The following is a 23,316-nucleotide window of genomic DNA, read 5'->3' as shown; positions in this document are numbered from 1 at the left end:
GTATAAGCACAAGAAAATTATCTTATGATTTTACATGTTATGTTATGTCATGTTTTTAAGAGTATTATTAGGGACGTCTTTGACATTTGGGTTTTGTACAAGTTTTACAAAATATGGGTTCTCCTTAAGATAGTATTCCAAGATTTCATTTTTGGACAATGTAATTCATGCCATATTCAACTAACAAAAAATTTCAACTAATTTTTTTTTTTCATGATTTAGGGTAAACCCTTGAAAAAGGAGCAAGGATGAACAGGTAGAGGAAGACGCTTTGTGTTTATGTGAGAAAATAATACACAAGTTAATTATATTTTTATTGTTTAATTGTTAGATAAATGTAGAAACCTAATATCTTGTATAGTCATATGTTAACTGAAAACTTTTTATTGGGAAATATGTAATATATAGGAGGATGAAAAATTATGGGGCCTTCCTAAATTTGGGCTCTAAAATTGGAGTCCTGTTCCGATGAAATGTTTGCACGTCTTCAATGTTGTCATTGAAAAGTACAAATTACTGATAATTTAAAACATACAACTAAATCAGACTTTAAATTTCAAATTTACTGTTTGACAACGTAAAAGTGTCTAAAAAACTATACTGTCATAGAAGTAGTTTAGGTTGGATTGATACTTGATAAAGTCGTGTAAATAGCATGTGCATTCAATCAAAATCTGAGACTAACTTCTAAAGATATTGGCAAAGCTCAAATCTTTCATGCTGGTTTTGATTGGCGTTTGGAGAGAGAGAGAGAGAGAGAGAGAGAGAGAGAGAGAGAGAGCTCCACCACGGCTAAGGAAAAAAAATAGTATCTCATGTTGATACAAAGGATTGCAGATGGAGGAGTTGTCTTAATCTAAAAAATCACACTCGGCAGAAAGCGAAGAGTCTTCTTTTTTTCTCCAAAACAGTTGATGGTACTCAAAGAAGTTACACCGGCCCACTTTCTGACGGTCCAATGAGGTAAGAGATGGACATACATAATGAATCTTCGGATGTCACCATAACACATCTTGGACGATAGGCAGTGCTATGCGTTTAACTTTCTCATATTACATTATATTATTCCTCTGAAATGTTATAGTGACGTTTGAGGTGTGCATATGTAGGTCTCTCAAAAAGAGGAATAAAGACTTGCATGAAATAGGGAGGTCAAATTAACTGTGCCTGTCATGCGCAAGTGAAGTTTAGGGGTGTGGTGCAAGTCTTTCTAAAAAATGATTTGCATAAAATAAGGACACAAAAGTGATGGTTTTTCAAACCAATTATGAGTATATGCCGTTCGGGTGTGCATGTAAGTCTCCTTAAAAATAGGAATTACATAAACTTGTTAAAAAAATGTCAGTTCTTTTTTAAATCCAAGTGTCAATGGAAACAAAAAGCGAGATCATTATGAAGACAATGGCCTTGTCAAAGAGCACTCGAGCATATTCTGACACACATTCCTTCAAACTCATATTTCACACGGCACATTTTGGATGGTCAGGAGGAGATTGAAATGCTAATATATGCTAATGAGATGGGAAATAATGTAATCAAATCATAAACGCACCACCACCAATCTCAATTGTTTTGATTCATCCTTATTCAGCAGCCTTCAGAAGAAACTCGTTTGAAAGTATTTTTAAAATGATTAGGTGAAATACTTTTTGTACCAGTTCTTAGTAAAAAATAAAGGGAACTTTAACGAAAAGCTCTAAGTATTGTTCACTTTAATGAAAAACCACATTTTTACACTAAAAAATCAATTATAATACTATTCATTTTACCCTTTATTTTGTTCTTTTGGTTAAAACTCAAAGTTTCAAACCATTTTCATTAGTTTTCCTAAAAATAAATAAATTCTAAAGAAGCACTTCAAGTACTTTTAGGACCTAAAAACATTTTCTCTAAAAACGCTTTTAGCATTTTTGAAAGCACTTCTAAACGAGCCTTAAATTTATAAAATAAAATATAAAAAAACTAACTTCCATATTTATTAAATAATTCGAAAATTTCCCTCATTCGTTCCACAGATATATCAAAATTCTGCTCAAATGTGCTTGTTACAAAATGGGGCAATTGGATGCTTCAATTTCACCAGAACAGTAAGACAAATATAAAAGTGAATAAATTTAAATAAGAAAAAAAAAACTTGTGCCTTGCAGCCATCCAAATGATTTATCTCTGTTCTAATTTGGCTTAGCCCTGTTCTGATGCTTATGGGGATGGTCCTGACCCAAGGCCGACAAGAAAACACGCACCGGGCATGTATGCCAGTTTCAGTTCTATCTTGAGAATTGCTGGGGAAGAAGGCCTATTCGTCCTTGTTCTGGCCATCACCGAAAGCCAAATCGAATATCTGATTGTAGTCCTCTACAAAGTGAACATCAAGACCTTCTTTTACATTAGGGGCAAGCTCGTCGAAATCCCTCCTGTTGGCTGCAGGAAATATAATGGTCTTCACTCCTCCCCTCCTCGCTGCTATAGTTTTCTCCTTAACCTAAATTGTATGCAAACATGAAGTTTCGATGAGTTTGAGATGCACCACGATGTACACAAAAGCATTACAGCAAACTTCGATAAAATTTCCTAAATAGAGAATATAATGCAACTTAAACTCTTAATAAATGTCTGATCGCTTAACCTACCCCGCCAATTGGAAGGATCTTCCCAGTTAGTGTTACTTCACCGGTCATTGCTAAATCTTTCTTGACAGGCTTCTTCATGGCAATGGACAGCATGGATGTTATCATGGTGCAACCAGCACTAGGTCCATCTTTTGGTGTGGCCCCAGCAGGAACATGTAGATGAAGCTTGGAATCGGCAAAGAAGGCATTGCTTGGATCTTTATCGAGCAATATCGCTCTTGCAACTGTGTGAGCAATTTGGGTACTTTCTTTCATAACATCTCCAAGTTGACCAGTTGCATGAAGGCCTCCTTTCCCCTCTCCTTCCTCAACCTGAGTGGTCTCTATGTACAAGGTGGAACCGCCCATGGCAGTCCAAGCAAGACCCATCACAACTCCAACCGGAGTCTGATCATAGAGGCGTTCAGCATGGAAAACAGGTTTGCCAACAAAATCAGACAAGTTTGGTTCGTCAACCAAGATTTTTTCAACTGTTTTTGTTCCTTCACTTTCCTGAATTTTCTCAGTCTCTTTCGCATCCTGTAAAGACGAGTACAACCATTTAATCCTTCAGTTGGCAAACACATTCGGATAGCAGAAACAGATGAAATGGGATTGAATTGAGGGGCAGTTTAACAAGCTTCTTTAAAATAAGAATCATCTTAAACGCTCTCAGGTTGGAGGTTCATAAAGATTGCTAATATTGCATGAAGAAAAATAATTCTTAAGATTGCACTCAAGTTGCACCATTACTCATACAGCTTATGAAGTAACCTCTACCCGGTAAATTTATATGTTATCACATACCTTTGAATCCGTAGGTTCATCAGTATCTGCAACCTCAACTTCACCAACTGCAGGTTCGGCTGGGAGATCCTTCTCTAAGGATCCAGTTGCAGTCTGGTCCACGCTTTGATCTACTTTATCAATATCTTCTACTTTGGTTTCAGAGGTCTCTACAACCTGAGCTTCAAGAACTCCAGGTTCGACTGGGAGATCAATCTGACTAGTGGGAGACTTTTGGTCAGCAACTGCAGGTTCATCTGATGCTCCTTGTCTAACAAGTTGCAGAGCTATCTGCCAGGGCATAAAAGATAGGTTAAAGAAATAAGGTCACAAATTTGTTCCACATTTTCAAGCAGTAGCTCTACAGACCTAAACTTTATATCAAGTGGATAGAGTTTTATGGTTCGTCATATAGAAAAGGTTCAAGTTTGTGGTAGTGATCTAAATCTAGATATTGGCGACAAACCTTGCGGTAGATCTTTTCTATGTGCTTTTGGAGGTTCCTAACTCCTGCTTCGCGGCAATAATTTTCTATAAGAGCAAGAAGAGCTGCATTGGTCACTTCAACCTGTTCAGGTTCAATTCCACATGCTTCACGTGTGGTCTTCTCCAAATAATCTCTAGCAATGTGCATTTTTTCATCAGTAATATACCCAGCTATGGAAATAACCTCCATTCTATCCAAGAGAGGATTCGGTATATTCTCCACAACATTTGCTGTACAAACAAACAGAACCTGTAACAAAATTTCCAAAGGTAGGATCAAGTTAAGAACAAGAGCAATAAAAAGAAACCATCTGTAATCCTTATTACATTTCATCCCTGCCGCAAGGCCCGCAACTTATATTCTAAAAGACATTAATTATACTACTCCAACCTTCACACAAATATGTCAGATTGCTTGAAAATTGCAATTATACTACCAGCAAAAGTAGGGACATCAGAATGCCTAAAAATCACATATTAAAAACTGACCTTTGACAGGTCAATTGGAACATCAAGATAATGGTCAAGAAAATTAGCATTTTGCTCTGGATCAAGAAGCTCCAACAAAGCACTTGCAGGATCACCAGCATGCCCCCTTCCCAACTGCCACAAGACAAGGCAAAGTTAAACAACCATGAACTTATTGCGAAACTCAAAGCACTTCTGGTTTTGTAAATAATCATTTTAGAAACCTTTCCTCACTCTAAACTACAAAAGAGACCGACAATATGATGTCTCTCAGGTACAATATGAATCAAGCCAACCAGCCATAATATATTACCTTGTCAATCTCATCAATCAGAACTAAAGGGTTAGCTGTTCCCACGTTTTTAAGGCATTGTACCATCTTTCCTGGCATAGCACCAATGTAGGTCCGACGATGCCCCTGGATGTGATTTTAGAAGTATATAAGGAATAGCTCATGTTGTATAGTTGTTCTAAAAGTTTCGGTGCACAAAGCTTGCTAAATACCTTAATTTCAGCGACATCGGATAATCCTCCCACAGAGAATCGGTAGAAATTACGGTTCAAGGCACGTGCAATTGAACGACCAATGCTGGTTTTGCCCACTCCAGGTGGACCAGAGAGACAAATGATTTTCCCTGTGATAAATATGCAGAATATCAATAATCCGCACTGCTATCATGAAAACTAGCACAGATTTGCAGCATCTTTTACAACCTTGGATATCAATATAAAATAAGAGTTAAATCAGTGCCTGAGAAACAAGATAAACAATGCAATGAGGCAATGCTCCTAAATCAAGGTAGACAATTGTGAAAGATGAAAACTATACCAACCTTGTGACATTCCTCTAAGTTTCCCGACGGCAATAAATTCCAATATCCTTTCCTTTACATCACTTAATCCATAGTGATCTTCATCAAGAATCTTTTGAGCCCGAAGAACATCAAAGTTCTCATCACTGCATTTGGGATTTGGATAAGAGAAGTTAGAATATTTAGAAATCTGCTAAAAAGTTAAAAATACAATAAGGACACATTACTTCAATTAAATAACAAAATAATGCTTACCACAAAATAATAAGAACAGGGCAGTAACTCAAATAATATATCTTATATACCTACCAAATATATCTTTTTATAGTTTTTTTAACATTCTCACGCTAGTATCCATTATCCCATTTTAGATTTATATAAACGAATATTCATTACAGATATTCCTATCCAAGTATGGCATGGTGTTAAATTAACAATAAATGGCTTTATAATATAGTTCAAAGAGTCTAAACAGATTATCTTTCAGCATCCGAGCCACAAATATGACATCAATTATTGGAATGTCGATATCCTTCGCAATTTGATTAACTAAATTGAATAGTGCAAAAACCTGTAATTTCCCCATGGAATGGAAGTCAACCAATCTAGGTAATTACGCGTCACATTAAATTCACTTGAACTAGCCTCCAAAAGCTGCAGTTTTGTGAGCTCTTCTTCTATAACTTGCAACACATGAGGTGGGCATTTTTCCCTGTTTGGTTCAAGTCTCTCCCTGAACTTTGCTGCACCACAGAATCACAAAAATGATGCAGCCGTTACCTTCATGTATATGAACAATCAATATTTAGAATAGATTATCAATGTTATCTACAAACATGCTTGAGTCACATTCAGATAAAAACTGATGTGAGAAAGCACCAACAGCGGCCATGATGTGCACATATTTGCAAACATGGTTGCGAAACTTAATGTTATACAAAGTCGGTCTTAGTCCCGATTGTATGCATCATGTGATCACACAATGCAATACATAAACAACGTTTGTCTTACTAAACATCTATAACAATATAGAGAAGGCCAAACATATATTTGTTTTCGACTTCATGGTAATGTAACAGCCTTTGACTTTTGCAAAGGCAGGGAAAACAATACACACACACACACACACAATATCTAGGTTTGCGAGAGTGTTAACTTAATAAAATAAAAATATTAAAAAATAATACTAACCAGAAAGTGCTGTTTTGTCATCCGCCTCCAATCCCAGTTCCTGCATCATGTCAAGCCCCATAAGGTTACATAATCCCCAAGAATGAAATAAAGGAATGGATATAAAACCCCTCATAAAGAAAACAGATCACTGAGAAATCCTCATCCACATCCAAAGGGGTAATGGCATAAAAAATGTCTGGATGGTTGGAGCTGGGAGACAAACACCTTTTTTATTGCTTTAAGCTGCTCATTCAACAAGTAGCGGCGTTGTTCACCACTTATCTTCTCTTCAATTGCCTTTGCAATAGATTCCTAGATATAAAAAAAAAAGGAATTAACAAAAGAGAATCAAACCAGTGGAGAATATATGCTACAAAACAATGACATACTGGCATGTCATACCTGAATCTTGCTGATTTCTATCTCTTTCTTCACTAGTTCAAGTGTGAGCTTTAAACGTTTATAAACCTGAGCAAAAATTGCACAGTTAAAAAGCATTGTCGATATGATAAGATTGAGTATAAATTCACATCAATCATCCCAGTTACGAATTGATAACCTATGCTTACATCTAGCTCTTCAAGCACTTGCTGACATTGAAACTTGTTTGCACCAGATATAGCCGCTCCAAAATCTGCTAACCTTGGAAAATTAAAATCACCTATATGCTGCACAAATATAAATAGGAAAAAAAGGTTTCACATGTTGTAAGCAAATAAATTTATTTTGAAGTACAGACGCATTCAAAATGAAAGATGCCTTAAATTTCACAGATTATGAGAAACTGAACCTGAGTGTATGTTTGAACATGATCCCTCCAAAGGGAACTAGTCTTCAGAACGTCTCTTAAAGTCGATATAACCTCAAATGACGTTGCCTTTATGACATCATCATCCTTGTTATAGGGTTTGTCCTGAAATACAAAGTATAAACCCATAAGAAAAAGAGAGAAAAATCTACTTTATATGTGGAACCTCCAAAAGTAAACAAACTGAATGGGTAAAAATTGAGACAAATGTGGACCTTGAGATGGTCAACTTTTACAGTCAGAGGATCCTCCTCAACCTGCAGACAAGCCATAAGTTTGCTTAGTTTAACTATACCAATTTGAATTATAAATGTGTTTTGAGCGTGTGTTTGCACATGCAAAACCTACAGGCACATACTTAAATACTGAAAAGTTTCACTAGACTAAAATGTTTTAATCAGTTCAATGAAACGTGAAAATGAACCGCGAGACATATATGAGGTGATGAGCCAAAAAAAGATGCTAAATATGCCTGCTAAAGCCATTGACCAAAAGTTCATGCTTACTGATTAGTTTCCCTCACCATCTCTGTAATTCGAAGTCGCCTATGACCAATTAGAACAACTTGGTCCCCTTGAATGCTTGAAATCTGAAATATGAAGACAACAGGTATAAAAATTCATAAAAACTGAAGGAAATTCTACTGTATGTCCAGTTAATCCACAGAATTAAGGGCATATGGAACTTGGGAGTAAACTAGATACCTGGGCAAGAGTACCAACTTCATGCAGACGGTTAAATAACTCCTTCCCTTTTAAGTCTGTTATGTTTTTATCTGTTTCAGAACCTGAGACCACACTAGGGTCAGTCCCTGGCTCATCCTTGAGAAGAAAAGCACCAGCATATGGAGCATGCCGTTTTCGGCTTTCTTGTAAAGCTGCCAACAACTTAGGATCCTACATCAGAAGCGACACATTAGTTAGTTCAGTAAGTCAAATGTTGTATAACACCTTGCAGTAACTGCAATTCAAGAATCGACCCAACAACCAAAATGCCAACTTGATTTTCACTGTATCCAATAGTCTCATGTACCTTCACATAAATTGGCATGTAGAACCCTGGAAAGAGCGGACGATGCGGCAATGGCAACGCTAAAACCTGACCGAAAGGTAATAGGAAACAAAAATAAATGGATAGATAGGGTATATAATTCATGAATCCATCATCCAACTTATCTGTTGGTTCAGAACACACAAAATTTCTGGCTTTCTACTTAACAAAGCAAAACACTTACACAAACAAACTTGAACAAACCATCCCAAGAACTAAAAACATCCTTAACAACACAAACACCAACATAAACTGAATTGCGAAATTTAAGATTACAATTCAAAAACACAACAATTAACAATAAGTTCCTATATCTTCATTTTCTCCTAATCCAATTAAACTATTTTAGCATAACCAAAAGCTCCAAATCCAAACCAACCGTTAGATAATCGTCGAGTCTCGGATTTGTGGGCACAATTGCCGATGAAGATTTCGACTCAGCGGCCTCTCCCTCTGCCTCGGCTTTCTTTACCTCGATTTCCGCCACCTGATCAGACCCATCTTTCCCGTCCGAGCAAAAATACGCTCGGCCAACCGAACTGGGCCGAGTCAACCCGGTGAGCGAGCTAATAACTCGGAGAAACGGCGAGGCGAGCTCGGTGGGCCCGGGACGGAGCCCCAAATTAGGACCCAGGCTGTGGATTCGGCCCTGGAGGCATGAGGAGGAAGAAGACAGAAGCTTCAGCATTTGTCTTTGGCAGCAAATCGATTGAAATTGTGGGAAAAATCGGAAATTGAATTTAGGGTTTAGGGTTTTTGGTAGCCCTAGCGGAGCAGTAGTGGGTTCGAGAGAACCGCCATTGTTGCGGAGCTTAAAACTCCTTGAAGCAAAAGATATTGGGTTTCTTCAAGCGCTTGAATTTAAAGTTAAAGCCCTTCATAAACCCTTGTCGCTTGTACTTTCATGTGACGAAAATGCCCCTGCAGTTATGAAGAACTACATAAAGAATGGTGCGCGCAAAATGCACGATGCATCCAGAACCCCTGAAGTTTCCAGAGAAAATTTCTTCAAACTCTCCCGGTAAACAAACAGAACCTTCGGCTTCTCTGCTCCACACTCTGCCTCTGCGTCACCAAAAATCCTACCGTGCAGTCCTTCAACATTCCGCTCGTTTCGGAGCTGCTAGGGAAGCAGCACTGGTCGGAGCTCAAAACCCATCTCAAAGGCTCGAGCTTTGCCGCAGCTCTTCACCAGCTGTTCGGCTCCGGCGCCGACCAGAGCTAACTCTCAGGTGCTCAAAGATATGAGCTTTCTTAGATGGGTTCGTCCGAAACAGCAAAATGCATTCGATTTCTTTGATTTTTCACATGGTTTCAACTTTCAATGTGTATGTAGCACACCATTTTTGTACAATTTCGAGTTCAATATGTTGGTGTTGGCATATGTGAAAAGTTTGCAGACACATCTGGGTTTTGGAGCTTTCAGAGAGCTCGAAATTATGGGTTCAAATTATCTTGTAATCCTTTGTTGAGTGCTTTGTTGAAGGAAGGTGAAATTGGTTATGTTGAATAGGATACGCCAGAGCACCGTAGAATTTTCGATGTTGAATGCGTATGGTGGAAGGATTGGGAGGAGAAGTAAGGCTGATTTGTGTAAAGTTGGGAAATTGGACAAGGCAAAGGATGTTGCCAATGACACGAAGGCTTGGGGAATTTCACCAAATGTGGTTGCTTATAAGACTCTGATTGATGGGCTTTGCAAGATGGGTGGTTTGGGGAAAATGTACAAAGTTGATGCCGTTTTGACGGAGATGGTGTCGAATAATGTTCGCCCGAGTCAGGTTTATGTTTAATACTTTGATTGAGGGGTTCTGTAGTAAAGATGAGAATGCAGAAGTTGCGATGAAGGTGTTCAAGGCGATAAGGAAGCAGGGTTTGAAACGGACTGTGATTACGCATAATTCACTGATTGATTGGGGTATTACTGCAACGGGAAGCTTGATGAGGCAGGTGGTTTGCTGGATGAAGTGCTTGGCTTGGGTGTGAAGCCAAATGTTGTTACCTACAATGCCCCTTATAAATGCATTTTGTCGAGTGGTTTTAACGACATTAGAAATCAACGCTTTGCGCCCAGTGTTAATATGTTGGTAGATGCCTGTTGTAAGGATGGATTGATGGAAAAAGCAAATGTGTTGAGCAGTTTAATGTTAGAGGGAGGGATTTTCCCAACACTCTGGCATTACTGCCGGATTACTGATTTGTGTAGACAGGGAAACGTTGAAATTGCCATGAAGATTTTACATGAAATGGAGGTGAAGGGCTTGGAAGTTAATCTCATAAATCAGTAACACATAATGTATGAATAGATGGATTGTGCAAAGAAGGGGAGTGAAGAAAGGCATTGCGATTCTTAGACCAGATGGCAGACGATAAAAAAGGGCCTTGTTTCCAGTAACTTGACATACAAATACTCTGATGGATGGCTAATGCAGGGAAGGAAACCTCAGGTCGGATTTGAATGTGAGAGAACAGGTGGAGAAACAATGCGCGCGAGCAAATGTAGCAGTGTATGATGTGTTGATCATAGGATATTGTGCAAAGGGCAAGCTTGAAGATGTGAATGAGCTTCTTAATGAGATGTTGGAGAAAGGGTTGATAGTCAAACTACTTACAAAATAATATGAAAGGAAATGACTGATAAAGGTTTTGTTCCTGATATAGACTGGCACCTTTATAGTCTATCTAGCTCTTAACTACCAAAATGAGAAACCGAATTGGTTTCAATCGCACCCTAATGAAGTGTATTTTCTTCTGCATCACCGGCAAAGCATAATTCAGTAAGCATCTGCACACCAGTGATCATAGTACTCTCGTCTCTTTGGTCTCACCTCTTAAATGTTATGATCCTTAGCTGAATGTTTCGCAAGCTTCCACATCATTCTTTATATATTGTGACTTCAAGCTTCTGCCGGCTCTGAGAATTCTCATGGAGAAAAGAAGACGAGGCCATGTATCTAATTGACATTCGATTGGAATTTGTAAGCCATGTTGGCTAAATTTGATTCAGTTTAATAATACTCTTTGATTGAATGTTTGAGCTGTGGACTACAGCAGAAGCCTAAATTTGATTCAGTTTAATAATACTCTTTGTTGTCTCACAAAGTTATGGGGACAATAAGTTGTAGTGCAACTCTCAAACTTCTTTCAGCTAAAAGCCTAAAACTACCAAACTATATGAAGTCAAGGCAGATGCGGTTTAGTCCAGTTGGGCAAAGCAGTGTGGCTCGCTTTCTTGCACTCAAGTTCAAATCCTCCAATTCATGGTTAATATCTTTTATTTCTAAGTTTGTAGGTAAATTCTTTTTTGGGTTCTTGACCCCATTTTACGACAAAAAGGAAAAACCACCGGTCCAAGAAAAAGATTGGCAAGAGGAAAATGTAACAGTATTACTTAGAGTATACATGAACGTAGTCATATTGGTTAGAGCTGATGTGTCTTCTTTATTTATTCAAATTTAAATCTTTCTTAAAACACTTTAGAGATTAGTTTAAAAGTACAATAATGTGGCAATAGACTTGAGCTCAAGTGTTTCGAAGCACCGAAGCACTTTAGCTAAAGTCCTAGGTTCGACTAGGGGAAGTAATAATTAAACCGACAACAAAACGCAGCGTTTTATTGTCTAGTCGCTCGAATCGAACCCCACAGGAGAAGCCCACCCTAATCTTCATATCTGGAGTCTTGACTTCCATTCACACGGCTTAAGAGATTCTTCATTGTCATTGAAGCTTCTTCATTTCAGAGCTTTTCTAATTCCATCTCCATTCACCATACAAATCCAAAATTAGGGTTTTTCTTTTCTCCCCAAAAGGACCTTAATAATCCCATGGATTTCCAGAAGAAGAGAATCCAACTACTGCTCTTCATAGTTGGCATCATCGTCCTCAGTATCACAGGTACACAAACACATATATACATCTAAAAATTTTCAATTTATTTTGTATTTATGTGAAAACTGATTGGGAAGAATTAAAAGTTTGAAGTATTACTTTCACCCATCTTCTGGGATTTGAAAATTTTCTTACTTGATTAGGTAAAGATCTGTTCTTTTGGTTGTTTCATTGGCTTAGGGTTTTGGATTTAGGATCTTCGTATAATTAGGTCTCTCTTTTAGGATCTTTGTAAACCCTAAATCATTGCAAACAAACGGTATGAGTTTGAATGAAAATCCCAAAATTTTATGAACCCAGATTGTATTAGGGAAATTTTATTTAAACGTTTGTAACTTATTTCTACATCTAACTTAAATTTTAATAGTGGTGATATTTCCACCCGATGTCTTATTTCCTTACCCACCATTTAATGATAATGTTAATAACATATTTATCCTTTTAAAAGAAGACTCTTAAACCCCTATTTAATTCAGTACTAAAATTTTGAAAAAACAAAAAATAATAATAAATAATGGTGGGTGGGGTGTGATCTTTGGTGGAAAGATGTTGGGAAAGATTTGGGTTAGAATCGACAGAAAGGTTGGAGGAAGGAATGGGTGTGTACTAGACGAAGGCGAGAAACTTCATTGGAGAAAAAAGAGAATTGAGTGTGAGATCTGTGGTTTTGACAAAAAAGAAGGAAGAAGAGTGGTCCCAAGTCTGGGGTCTCTGCAGGACGACGATAGGTGTGAAGGAGATGATGAATGTCTAGGTCTTAGGTCTTGCATTTTCTTTCATTTTTTTTATTTTTATTTATTTATTTATAATATTATTTAAAGATATATTAGAGTTATTTAAAAAAATATATAATATGGCTATTTTGGGAATAATGATGCGTGAGGAAATAACATTTTATTTTTTTTATTTTTTTATGGTGGGTGGGATTATCATGTGGGTGAGAAAATAGGACATTAAGATGGGTCTAGTAGCACTCAATTTTAAATGTTGATTGTCTATTTTACTTTATTGCATAATTACTATTAAGTACAAAATAAAATTAATAATAAAACTCAAATTTATCAATAAACCCAAATACTATACTTAAACCATACAATCATTCTTTGTTTATCCTACTTTATTCTGACTAAAACCCTAAGGGTGCGTTTGTTTGGACTCGTTAACTCTCACTAGATCGGATAGGACTAGACATTAAGGTACTCTGGTGTTTGTTGCTCATATGGACTAAGTTAAGTGGGATTAAACGAGACTCGCACGGACTATCTCTTTCACTAGGAGGTCTTAGCCAATCCCCTAAAAAACCATGGGATTGCTAAGACCTTGCTGCGTCCCGTTCTCTCTCTGCGTCGCATCCTCTCTCCTCTCATCTGCTCGCTTCGCTGTTGCCTACACTCGCGAACTCTCCTCTCCCTGCTTGCTTCGTCTGCTCGCTTCACTGTTGCCTGCCTACACACGCGAACCCAATATCTCTTCGTTTGAGTTTGCATTTGGAGTCTAGGTTTCGTGATTCGAATATGGGATTTGCACTTCCAACGAAGTTGGGTTTTGTGATTCGAGCGAATTTGGGATTGGATCTAGGTTTTGTGATTTGAACATGGGTTTTTGCAATTCCAGCGAATATGGGGTTTTTTATTTGTGCGAATTTGTAAAGATCTGCAAAATATTGAAATGAAGCTGTGGTTGCAGAGGCTCCACATGGGGATTATCAGAAGAACCCAATTGAGCAGACAATGATTCTGGGTTGTGAGGATAACATTTCAAGAAAAAATGGAGAAAAGGGAGAGCTTTGTTGACAAAGAAAGTGTGTTCTGGAAAATGGTAAAGGAAAAAGAAAAAAAAAATATTATTTTACTTATTAGTCCGACATTGGAACAAACGCTTCACTAAATTAATCCAGCTTAGTTTAGTCTAAGTCAGTCTAACTTAGTCCCTGAGCTTAGTCCAGTGCAACAAACGCATCTTAATAGTTCTCGTAGAGAAAAACAAGTTTTTTTTATTTAAGGATGGTGATTATGAAGTTTTGATTCCTCCAACCAATGTATGATTTTGAAATTTTTTTAGATAATTAAGCAGCTTGATTTTTTTCAATTTACAACTGCACACAATTGAAATACTTACGCAACTTCTCCCCAGAGCTTTTATCGTCTTTCCTTGTGCAATTTATATCCTAGTTTGTTCTTCGGTACCATGCCAATTAGGCCTCCGCCCAAAACGTATAACATTTCTTACCTTTATAAATTGCACAGGGTAAACAAATCCTTTAGAGAGTACCATGAGACATTGAGCAAGGGCTTCCTATGAGAATAATATCAGATTCAACATATACTCTTCAGATTACCATGGAACCTAATCAAATGATTCGCTTTCAAGACACAATGCATAACCTATATTCACCTATAAATCAAACAAGGAAGGAAATATATAATGATGTTAAGAAGAATGCTTTTACGGAAGCCATTGAAGGGGTCAATTATGAGAGTTTGATGTCTATGTATGATTGTCTAAGAATCATGCTTGGAAAGATTTCAAAATATTGTCAACATCTATAGAAGTGTCAGTCTTCTTGTTAGCCATGGCCGAATTCACACCCCAATTCTTGGTGTTCATTTCCAAATGGTGTAAGGATAGAGTTAAAAATCAAATGGGTGTAAAAATAAATCCACATATTGAATTAGGTTTATGGGGATATATTAGGTATTAAATTGGGTTTAAAGAGATATTAATAGTTTAGTTAAAAATCAAATGGGTGCAAAGAGTAAGTTAGGTGTAGAAATAGGTTACATGGGTTTAAATAAAATTTCCCATTGTATAATTAGGTCTCTCTTTTAGGATCATTGTGGTGATGTGATTTGTGTATGATATTTGATAGCATGGAGTATCAAATATCAAATCACCCATTGCCACATAATGCTCTAGCTTTCGATGCTGCGGCGTATTGCCAATGTTTAGGAAATTGGGTGTCTTTCTTATTTTGATACGAATCTGTTGAGGGGAGTGGGAATTTGATTTTTCCTGTAGACCTGAGCTGATAGCTACATAACCTTACAAGGTTTGGGACTGGAGTACCTCGTTGAAACGTTGCTCGGAGAAACCCAGTGGGAAAAACCCAAGTGAAGGAAAAAGTATCCCGCACCCTGCCACCCACGTTACAAATCAGTATAGAGAACTTATAAATGAAGATGAATCACTATTTTGATGTTAATGTTTTGTTGTTGTTGTTGTTGTTTAATATTACATTTTGTTCTGGACCTCTGGTTGAATGGAGATGCAAATAAAATGTTTCTATTCCTAATATTTTACTTATGTGATAGTTTAGCGTCTGGAGTTTGTGTTTGTGTTTGTTTAGGTTTTGTAAAGCATTTTGCGATTTACTAATATATGTTATGTAATGCAACATTCAGGGTTTTAGTATTTTTGTATAGAAAATGTGTATCCACTACTTATTTAGATTATTTTTGCCGTAGCTGAAAAATGTCGGCAACTGCTTGGGGAAGAGCGTGCATCTCAGAGTGGGAAGTTTACAGTCTTTGACTGCTTTGATTTGAGTTCCGGAACACTAGCTTGTGCTGTGAAAGAGGGAGTGAAGCTGTATGTTAACAACATCAGAGCTGCTCACGTTGAGACGATAAGGCATAAAGCGATTGAAAGTGAATTGTCTGATGCATTGTCGCAGGGGATATCTGCTAAAGATGCAGCCAAACAAGCACAGGAAGTAGGAGCAAAGGCAGCGAAGCTGGCAACTCGGAAAGCCAAGCGGATAATAGGTCCTATCATCTCGTCCGGATGGGACTTCTTTGAAGCCATATACTATGGTGGTACAATTACAGAAGGGACCTTCAGGGGCACGGGAACCTTGTTTGGCGCCTATGGAGGAGGCTTTGTAGGAGAGCAAAGGCTTGGGAGATTTGGTTACCTTGTGGGAAGTCAATTGGGCAGTTGGGCAGGAGGTAGGATTGGATTGATGGTATATGATGTGATTGATGGAGTGAACTACTTGCTCCAATTTGGTCTACCCGAAAACAGTGAAGTTCGTGAAACTTCCGCTTATGAAAGTTCTGAAGGTTCTGATGACTCTAATGTTGAAGTCCCCACATATGAGAACCCTGAAGCAGCTGAAGCCTATGAAACCTACGAGAGGTCCGAAGCATATGAACATTCTGAACTGAGGTGAATGAAATGAATTAGGTCCATTCCATTCTTTTACGCGCACTCTTATTCTGTAGATGTAATATAAGAAAATAAGTCCAGTGACTCGTTCAAATTTGTGTATGACTCTACATACAGATGGTATTTCCACAGAATTGCATGCTTCATTGTTGCACCGGAGTCTTTTTTTCTCGTTGAAATGCATCGATGAACGCCATTTTGCTATCGTCTTACATTTTATACATAGTTATGTTTATTTAGAAAAATAGGGGAGGGGTAGTAAGCTAGTAAGCCTCTCCCATTGAGGTCTCTTGAGTAAATTGGGGTTCTGAAATAGAAGAGACTCACTTGGCAAGTTGGCAACCCAACCCTTGGGCCTAGGCTTTGAACATAATTTCAACAACTTTCCTCTAGCTTAAGAGTTGGGCGAAAGGTCTTTTTCTGCAATAAATTAAATCGATAACATTATTGGACTGAGATGAGCTAAGGTTCTTAGATTTGGGCAGTGCTACAACCGGGACGTTAATGTGGCGGTATCTATTACCCTTTAGCACGTGGGAAGTTTGAAATATCATAACATTAACATATTTGTTTCATGTAAGTGGTTCATCACAAGCAAAACATTAAAGCAAATACAGATCAATTATAGAAGCTAAAAAGTTGTGTACCAGTTTATTCAATTATAGTTGTCATGCTGTCGGCAATTCCTTTTGATAGGCAATCTGTAAAAACCAAAAAAAGGGCTAAGACCCTCTCTATAAAGTTCTTAAAGAGACTTGTAGTATGTACTGACCGTGGAATGAGTAGTCTATCCTCCCCCCTAAACTTTTAGAAACCATAAAAATTATATTTGTATCCTGTTCGAGTCACCTGTCATGTCTAAAGTTTCCACTTGTAGAGATGAGTCCAATCAAGTTATGAAGAAAGGGGATCAGGATCCTCTCCTGAGCTAAGGGTGAGGATCCTCATGAGCAAGCTCATCGGGTCATTGAAATTTTGTACAACGGTTACAATTATTATAACTTTTAGAGGGAGCCTCTGTTTGTAACCGTTGAATAAAATTTCAACGGTCCGGTGGGCTTGCTCAGGAGGATCCTTACCCTTAGCTCATAAGAGAATCCTGATCCGAAGAAAGGAACAAAGGATTTCGTTTCACCACAAAAAGAGATTTGAAAGCAATCTGTGAATTTGTGAGGGCTCAAGTTTCGGCGTTGCATGGACTAGCAAATAGTGTGGGTGAAGATCTAATATGCCCATCACACTATCAGGGCCAGTGTAAGGCACATGGAATCGTGTGGGCAACACACACTCGTTGCTCAAATGGCCACGGTTCATTTGACTTCATCCTAACCAACCAATATGCTCATGGCCTTTGCTTTAAATTGATTCTTATTATTTAAAATTCATAAATTAAAGATACGAAGCACTATGATTAACTAGTGCTTGATGGCATAGAGCAGGCCTTCCAATACTTTATGTTAAAGAAAGCAGTTGATACACACAACTTAGGATTGCAGAATAATAAATTAGGAGTGTGAATAGCATCTCTCTTGAAAAAACGAAAAAAAATTAACATAAGCAATTGAAGATCCTACCAAACAAAGATCTACAATATAATATCCAAACACACAAATCATATATGTCAGAATTAATCCATGACATCAACTTAGCACATTTGAAAATCATTGTCAAAAGTTTTCACCAGATGCCCACAAAAATGCTACCATCTAGGAGGGAATTTTGGAAGTTATGTAGACCGGATTAAAAGAACAAAAGTTAATTTAATCAAGTTAACCACATTCAAATTTATGATTTAATGCAAATGTGATTTTAGGGTAATGCTAGAGTGATCACATTTTGAAAAAACATAAATGATACAGTGTGAGTTTGACTCGAAATATTTAAAAAGTTCCACAAAATAATCATAGCAAAAGAAAATTAAAAATGAACGTACCAAAATAATTAAATATGTATTTTACTCACTAAACAATCTCAAATTCCCTAAATCCATCTTAGGTCATGGAAAAATAACGAGTTTGACTCGTCTCGTTATTTTCTTTCCATAAAGATATCTTGGATTGAAATGGACTCTAGAAACTCCTAAACACTATTCCATTGAAATTTACAGAATTAGCTGCAATACTTACATTTATTTAGTATAATCATCATCTGAGAATATAACTCATTTTAATATATGTAGTTAATACATGTAAGTATGTATTTAATACAATCACAATTTGACCGTTGAGATTGTAATTGTATTTAACACATGTAAGTATTATAGTCAAATTTAACCAATCTAAAACTGCTTTTCCAGCCCTACTTCACAACAATAAAACATATCCCCGGTAGAGGTTTGACCTATTTCTATTGGTGGTCATACCTTTATCAGGGTCGTAGTACAATGTCGTTTACCCATATGTGATCTCCCGGGTGGCGGTACAATGTGGTTTACCAAAATGTGATATCCTCGTCAAATATCTTATATGATTTCATATTTATGAAAAGAAAAATATATAAGTTTTCAAAGTTGAACCCACTATTTCTGAAAAGAAATCACAATTTCAGTGTCGAGTAGTCGCGTTGCAGCTATCGTTGGGAGTGAAAGTGGCCAAATTGCCACAAACAAGTAGACTTTATTTCCATCCCTACATTGCATGATAGACTTTATTTCTATCCCCACATTGCGTGCTTCATCCCTTTTTTCTTCCGACCAAAAGGGACATAAAAACATTATCAAAACCCAAATAACCCTATCAGTGGTCTACATCCATGCTTTATTACCTCCCTCAGTGGATTCGATTTCAAAAATTAAGATTAAGGCAAATAAAAATTTTCTTTTTTATACAAGGAATAATTTAACTTTATGTGTGTAAGTTTATTTTACGTTGCCGGTTCTAAGTCCAGATAAAAAAGGTGGAAGAGGATGTCAAGTAATCGACAGTCAAACGAAGATAAACTTCCAAAGGCGAAAAGCATCTTGTACTACCTAAAAGAATGATTGTATGGGAGTAGGATTTTTTTTTCTCTAAAATCTCACTCTTCCTATTTTTTCCTCTCATACTTTTCTCTTTGTTAGTCTCACTCTTCCTATTTTTTTCACATATTTTTCTTTGTCTTTTTCTCTCTATAAAGAATTTAACACAAAATGTTTAATCGTAAGTGTTCAAACGGGAAGGGACCAGAGGAAAAGGAGAAGATAGAAGAGGAGAGCATCCAGATTCATTTGTATATCGTTTCTAAACCATTGAAAGTAGAAAGAGAAAATTAAAGCTGAAAAAAAAAAGCAATAAATAATATTAATATAACAAAAAGTTGAATTCGAATTAGGAAAGGGGCTTTTACTGATTGGAATTATAGTGGCCATCCAGTTCCTATAAAGCCAACTTAATCTTCAGCCAGAGAAAAAACAGAATTAGCATAGTGGAAGCTACGAGGCACTTTGACAACGTCTAACAAGTAAGAACTCAGTGTATATGACAACATTGTAGATACATAAAGGCCCCACACGATATGTGTTGAAACAGCAGCATAGGTTTTGTCTTCAAATACAAAATAGGGATGTGCTATCTACACATCATTTTTTACTTTTCACACATCTCTTGTTAATTTATGTCCGTTGATCTTCTTTAATTCATCCGATTCGACGGCCGAAAACTAAAAAGATGTGAGAAAAGTAAAAAATGGTGTGTGGATATCACACCCCAACAAAATATTAACTTACTGTTGTAACACATTTGAATATCTAATTTTTCCAATCTACGACATCCGAATATCCGATGATGTAAATCGGGACCGATTTTGTGTTTTAGAGATTGAGAAAATGCATAACCGAATCATTAACTTCGCCCAAACTAACTTGAAATTGTTTCTAAAATATATGGAAGAATATAGTTCCAATAAAAATATATATAAACAAAGAGAAGTGATCGACGCACATTCATATTCATTTTTTATCTTTGAATTAAATAACCGAAGAAGAATTACGGGACATATATAAACAAAAGTGTGAATGATATACAAAAATCATTCCCAGAACAAGTAGCAGCTATCATCATTTTGATTTTGAATGAAGAATTTGGGTGAAAAAACTTCAAAACTCAACCAAAATTATGTATTTATGTACTTTTAATCTGGACAATTATATTATATGGACCTGACTATGACATTGTTTATAGTTAGGATAAGGCAAGTGGGGTTCACAATAAAATGTCAAGCCAATTGCTATGGTGTGAACTGAAAGATGCTGATAGTAACTCATGAGGCCAACACTCAAGAAAATGTTTAAATTACTCTCTATATAAATCAGTATTGTGTGAAAGTATAAATTGGAGAATCTTTATCCAACTTACCTCGTCTTGGAGTTCATGGGGATCTAAGCTAGGCCTTATTTAGGTTAAGGAATTGTTTCTCATTATGATATTGATCATGTAACATCGAACATCTAATTAGGTTTTTTAAGTGTCTTCATGTCTATTTGTTTAGGTGTTACTTTTTTCTCTTCATTTAATAAGAAACGTGCGTTGAGCTATCATGCATATATAATGTGTAAAACTCTGTATCTTTGATGAAGATATACATTTCGTGTTTTACATTGTTCTACTTCAAAAATCTAATATAGTCTACATTTTTATTTACAAACTGCAATGGTAATTAAGAGTAAGTACTATTGTTAAATGTATGATCTTATCAGTTGTCACAAGCTTGTGATCATGAGTGCCTACCATAAAAAGGGTTTTGACGACTCCTTTCTCCCTTTATTTATTTATTTATATTTAGTTCCCATTTTGTGCATTCAATATAAGAAAAAAAAAGATGGCATCATTTTCTCCCATTGCTCTACATCACATATCACTACTTTTCCCTGCTGAACTAACCAGAACCGTTGGTAGGGATGGCTTGCTACTTTATCTATTCACATACATATTTTTATCTATCACACACCTCTTAATTTTTAACTGTCAAATCGAATGAACTAAAAATATCAATATACAAAAATTAACAAAAATATGTAAAAATTAAAAAGAAATGTATAAAAAGCACTACCCTACCTGCATATCAAAATTTGTAACTCTGAAACCTAGCTGTATGACTTGGGATCATGGCCATGTCCTCAATTCCGAGAAAAGCCAAGTTTCAGGTTTAAAAACTAGTAAGCACCATCGACTCTGATTGGTAAAGCGTTGAAGGTTAATCTCACCCTTGAATGATATTGTAATGAAAACTAGGATAAATTACATTTTATACTCCTCAAGTTTGAGGTAGTTTTTAAATGGAGTTTAAATTTTCTCATATAACATCATGAAGTTATTAAAATTATATCAATTTATACATTTGTCTCTTTGAATGTCTAATATTCCACTCAATTGAGGACATGCTATATGTGAGACTTATTTCCAAGTTGTCAGACAAACCACACTGTCACTAATAGAGTTTGGACCAAAATGTGCAATTGGTTATCGTTTTAAGGCACAAAGCAACGACTTAAGAGAAGTTCCATATTGAGTAAATATATACTTCACATTAGCCTATATAGTCATACAATTGATAAGCATAAATTGATACGATTTCAAAACCTAATGGTGCAACATTAGAAAATTGAAGTTCGCTACACCAAAACATACGTTTTATGATGTGCAATGCATGTCGTAGAAGTTGTTTACGATGCACACCGGGCAATCTGTAAAGGGCCATGCCTTAAAAAAGTTCTCATCATTTACTACGTGCAATTTCACGCCTTAAATAAAGAAAAAACACATTGTAAAAGCTTTTTTAGCATTTTTCTAAACTATTATCACCATAATTACTTTCATTGTTATGGCTTGCATGTTTTTAATTATCTAAGGTGTGCACATAGTGTCACAACTCGTCCTAAAATATTATATTTTTAGGAGTGAAATGTCAAATATGCCCTTGAGCGTTTGTGGTGTTGTGTGGTTTAAATTTTGGATTTGGACCAATTCGTTAAGTCCCTAATATTTTGGGACCAATTAGAACTAAAGGACTTAAGGTTTTGTGCTAGTTGGTGACCCAACTAGGACCACACACACACACACACCACACGTGCATACCACATACTCAGATCTCTCTCTCTCTCTCTCATTCCTTTCGAATTTTCTACAAATTTCGTACAGTGTACGGACAAACCTTGGATCAAGCATTTCGTGCACGGATCGAAGGTTTGAAGGGTGGTTTTGAACTCCTAGCAAGCCCAGGAATCCAACCATACCCTTGGTTGAACTCAAAACCTTCGAAAACCAGAGAACCAAGAACCTCCGATTCGAGGTACTATTCATGCACACGTAAATGTGGAGTTTTTGAAAGATTCTAAGGTTATAGGAAGCTTTAGATCGTCTTCACGAAGCTCGGAGAAGAAAAATGAAGTGATTTGGACGTTGGGAAGTTGAATTTCGACGAGTTGCAGGTTTAGCCGGATTATCGAGGGATTTCCGGCGAGCTCCGTCGGTTTTAGGACTTTTGAAAGGTAAGGTTTTGTTCTACTTGTCTTAAGCTTCATTTTGGTATAACATTTGTGAAATTTGGTTGAAAATGGAGAAGATATTAAAGTTTTTCGAATTTCTAGTTTCTGGCAACCGCAACCGGCGATTCGTCGGAGAAGAAAGAAGAATATTTCGTCGATATTGACGGAATATTCCTAACGGCAGCTAACAGCATCAGGTTAGTTTTAACGAAATATTCTAATTTTTAGCGAAATATTCCCTAACGGCGGTTAAGGATTTCGTCAGGGTTGGCTGCGCGTGGGGGTGCGTCTAGCCATGCCTTGGCCGGCGCATGGGACGTCGGAAATTTTTTCTAAAAATATGGGGATGTTCCTGAAGTTGAGTAGATCATGGTGGTATATTCAAATGCCCCATTTGAGCTTTGTATGAGAAGTTATTACCTAATTTTGGTTATGTGTTTTAAATAACGTTTATTCAGTTATTTCGTATATATGTGAGACCTATCTTAAGGACGAGCACCATCATCGAGGCTCGGGGGCTACGACCCTTCAACATACCAATGAGTGGGCTTTTGGTTTTCCATATATACCTATATACTTGAGATTTTTCCCAAAAAATGAATTTAAATG

The 23,316-nt window shown here is 36.8% G+C and overlaps 2 protein-coding genes and 1 pseudogene across 2 annotated transcripts; 2 read left to right on the top strand and 1 right to left on the bottom strand.

Moving 5' to 3' along the window:
- Window positions 1-1,954: 1,954 nt before the first annotated feature.
- LOC126594146 (lon protease homolog 1, mitochondrial-like) lies at window positions 1,955-9,042 on the bottom strand. The gene is made up of 19 exons (XM_050260360.1): window positions 8,572-9,042; window positions 8,175-8,240; window positions 7,847-8,038; window positions 7,666-7,731; window positions 7,358-7,399; window positions 7,125-7,247; window positions 6,904-7,002; window positions 6,737-6,802; window positions 6,560-6,646; window positions 6,353-6,392; window positions 5,733-5,904; window positions 5,183-5,307; window positions 4,854-4,984; window positions 4,663-4,767; window positions 4,371-4,484; window positions 3,862-4,131; window positions 3,417-3,686; window positions 2,631-3,149; window positions 1,955-2,482 (listed from the first exon to the last, which is right to left on the bottom strand). The coding sequence occupies exons 1-19, from the start codon at window positions 8,878-8,880 to the stop codon at window positions 2,297-2,299; spliced, it is 2,982 nt and encodes a 993-aa protein (XP_050116317.1). The 5' UTR covers window positions 8,881-9,042; the 3' UTR covers window positions 1,955-2,296.
- Window positions 9,043-9,064: 22 nt separating this feature from the next.
- On the top strand, window positions 9,065-11,322 carry LOC126594151 (pentatricopeptide repeat-containing protein At1g09820-like; annotated as a pseudogene).
- A 427-nt stretch (window positions 11,323-11,749) lies between these two features.
- On the top strand, window positions 11,750-16,401 carry LOC126594155 (uncharacterized). Its single transcript, XM_050260370.1, has 2 exons — window positions 11,750-12,086; window positions 15,545-16,401. Exons 1-2 carry the CDS (start codon window positions 12,017-12,019, stop codon window positions 16,249-16,251), a joined length of 777 nt encoding a protein of 258 aa, XP_050116327.1. The 5' UTR covers window positions 11,750-12,016; the 3' UTR covers window positions 16,252-16,401.
- The last annotated feature ends 6,915 nt before the right edge of the window (window positions 16,402-23,316 follow it).

The sequence above is a fragment of the Malus sylvestris genome, chromosome 12, assembly GCF_916048215.2.
Source record: "Malus sylvestris chromosome 12, drMalSylv7.2, whole genome shotgun sequence".
NCBI classification, from domain to species: Eukaryota; Viridiplantae; Streptophyta; class Magnoliopsida; order Rosales; family Rosaceae; genus Malus; species Malus sylvestris.
Note: the sequence above shows the minus strand (reverse complement) of the source record. Positions and strands in the feature narration are given on the sequence as shown.

What these genes read in the sequence shown, in the direction of transcription:
- LOC126594146 (XM_050260360.1), bottom strand. Translation starts at nt 8,880, where the DNA reads ATGCTGAAGCTTCTGTCTTCTTCCTCCTCATGCCTCCAGGGCCGAATC. An exon ending in ATGTTCAAACATACACTCAG is followed by an intron (nt 7,003 to 7,124) that starts GTTCAGTTTCTC and finishes ATATTTGTGCAG; the next exon opens with CATATAGGTGATTTTAATTT. An exon ending in TAGAAATCAGCAAGATTCAG is followed by an intron (nt 6,647 to 6,736) that starts GTATGACATGCC and finishes TTTTATATCTAG; the next exon opens with GAATCTATTGCAAAGGCAAT.
- LOC126594155 (XM_050260370.1), top strand. Translation starts at nt 12,017, where the DNA reads ATGGATTTCCAGAAGAAGAGAATCCAACTACTGCTCTTCATAGTTGGC. An exon ending in CATCGTCCTCAGTATCACAG is followed by an intron (nt 12,087 to 15,544) that starts GTACACAAACAC and finishes TTTTTGCCGTAG; the next exon opens with CTGAAAAATGTCGGCAACTG.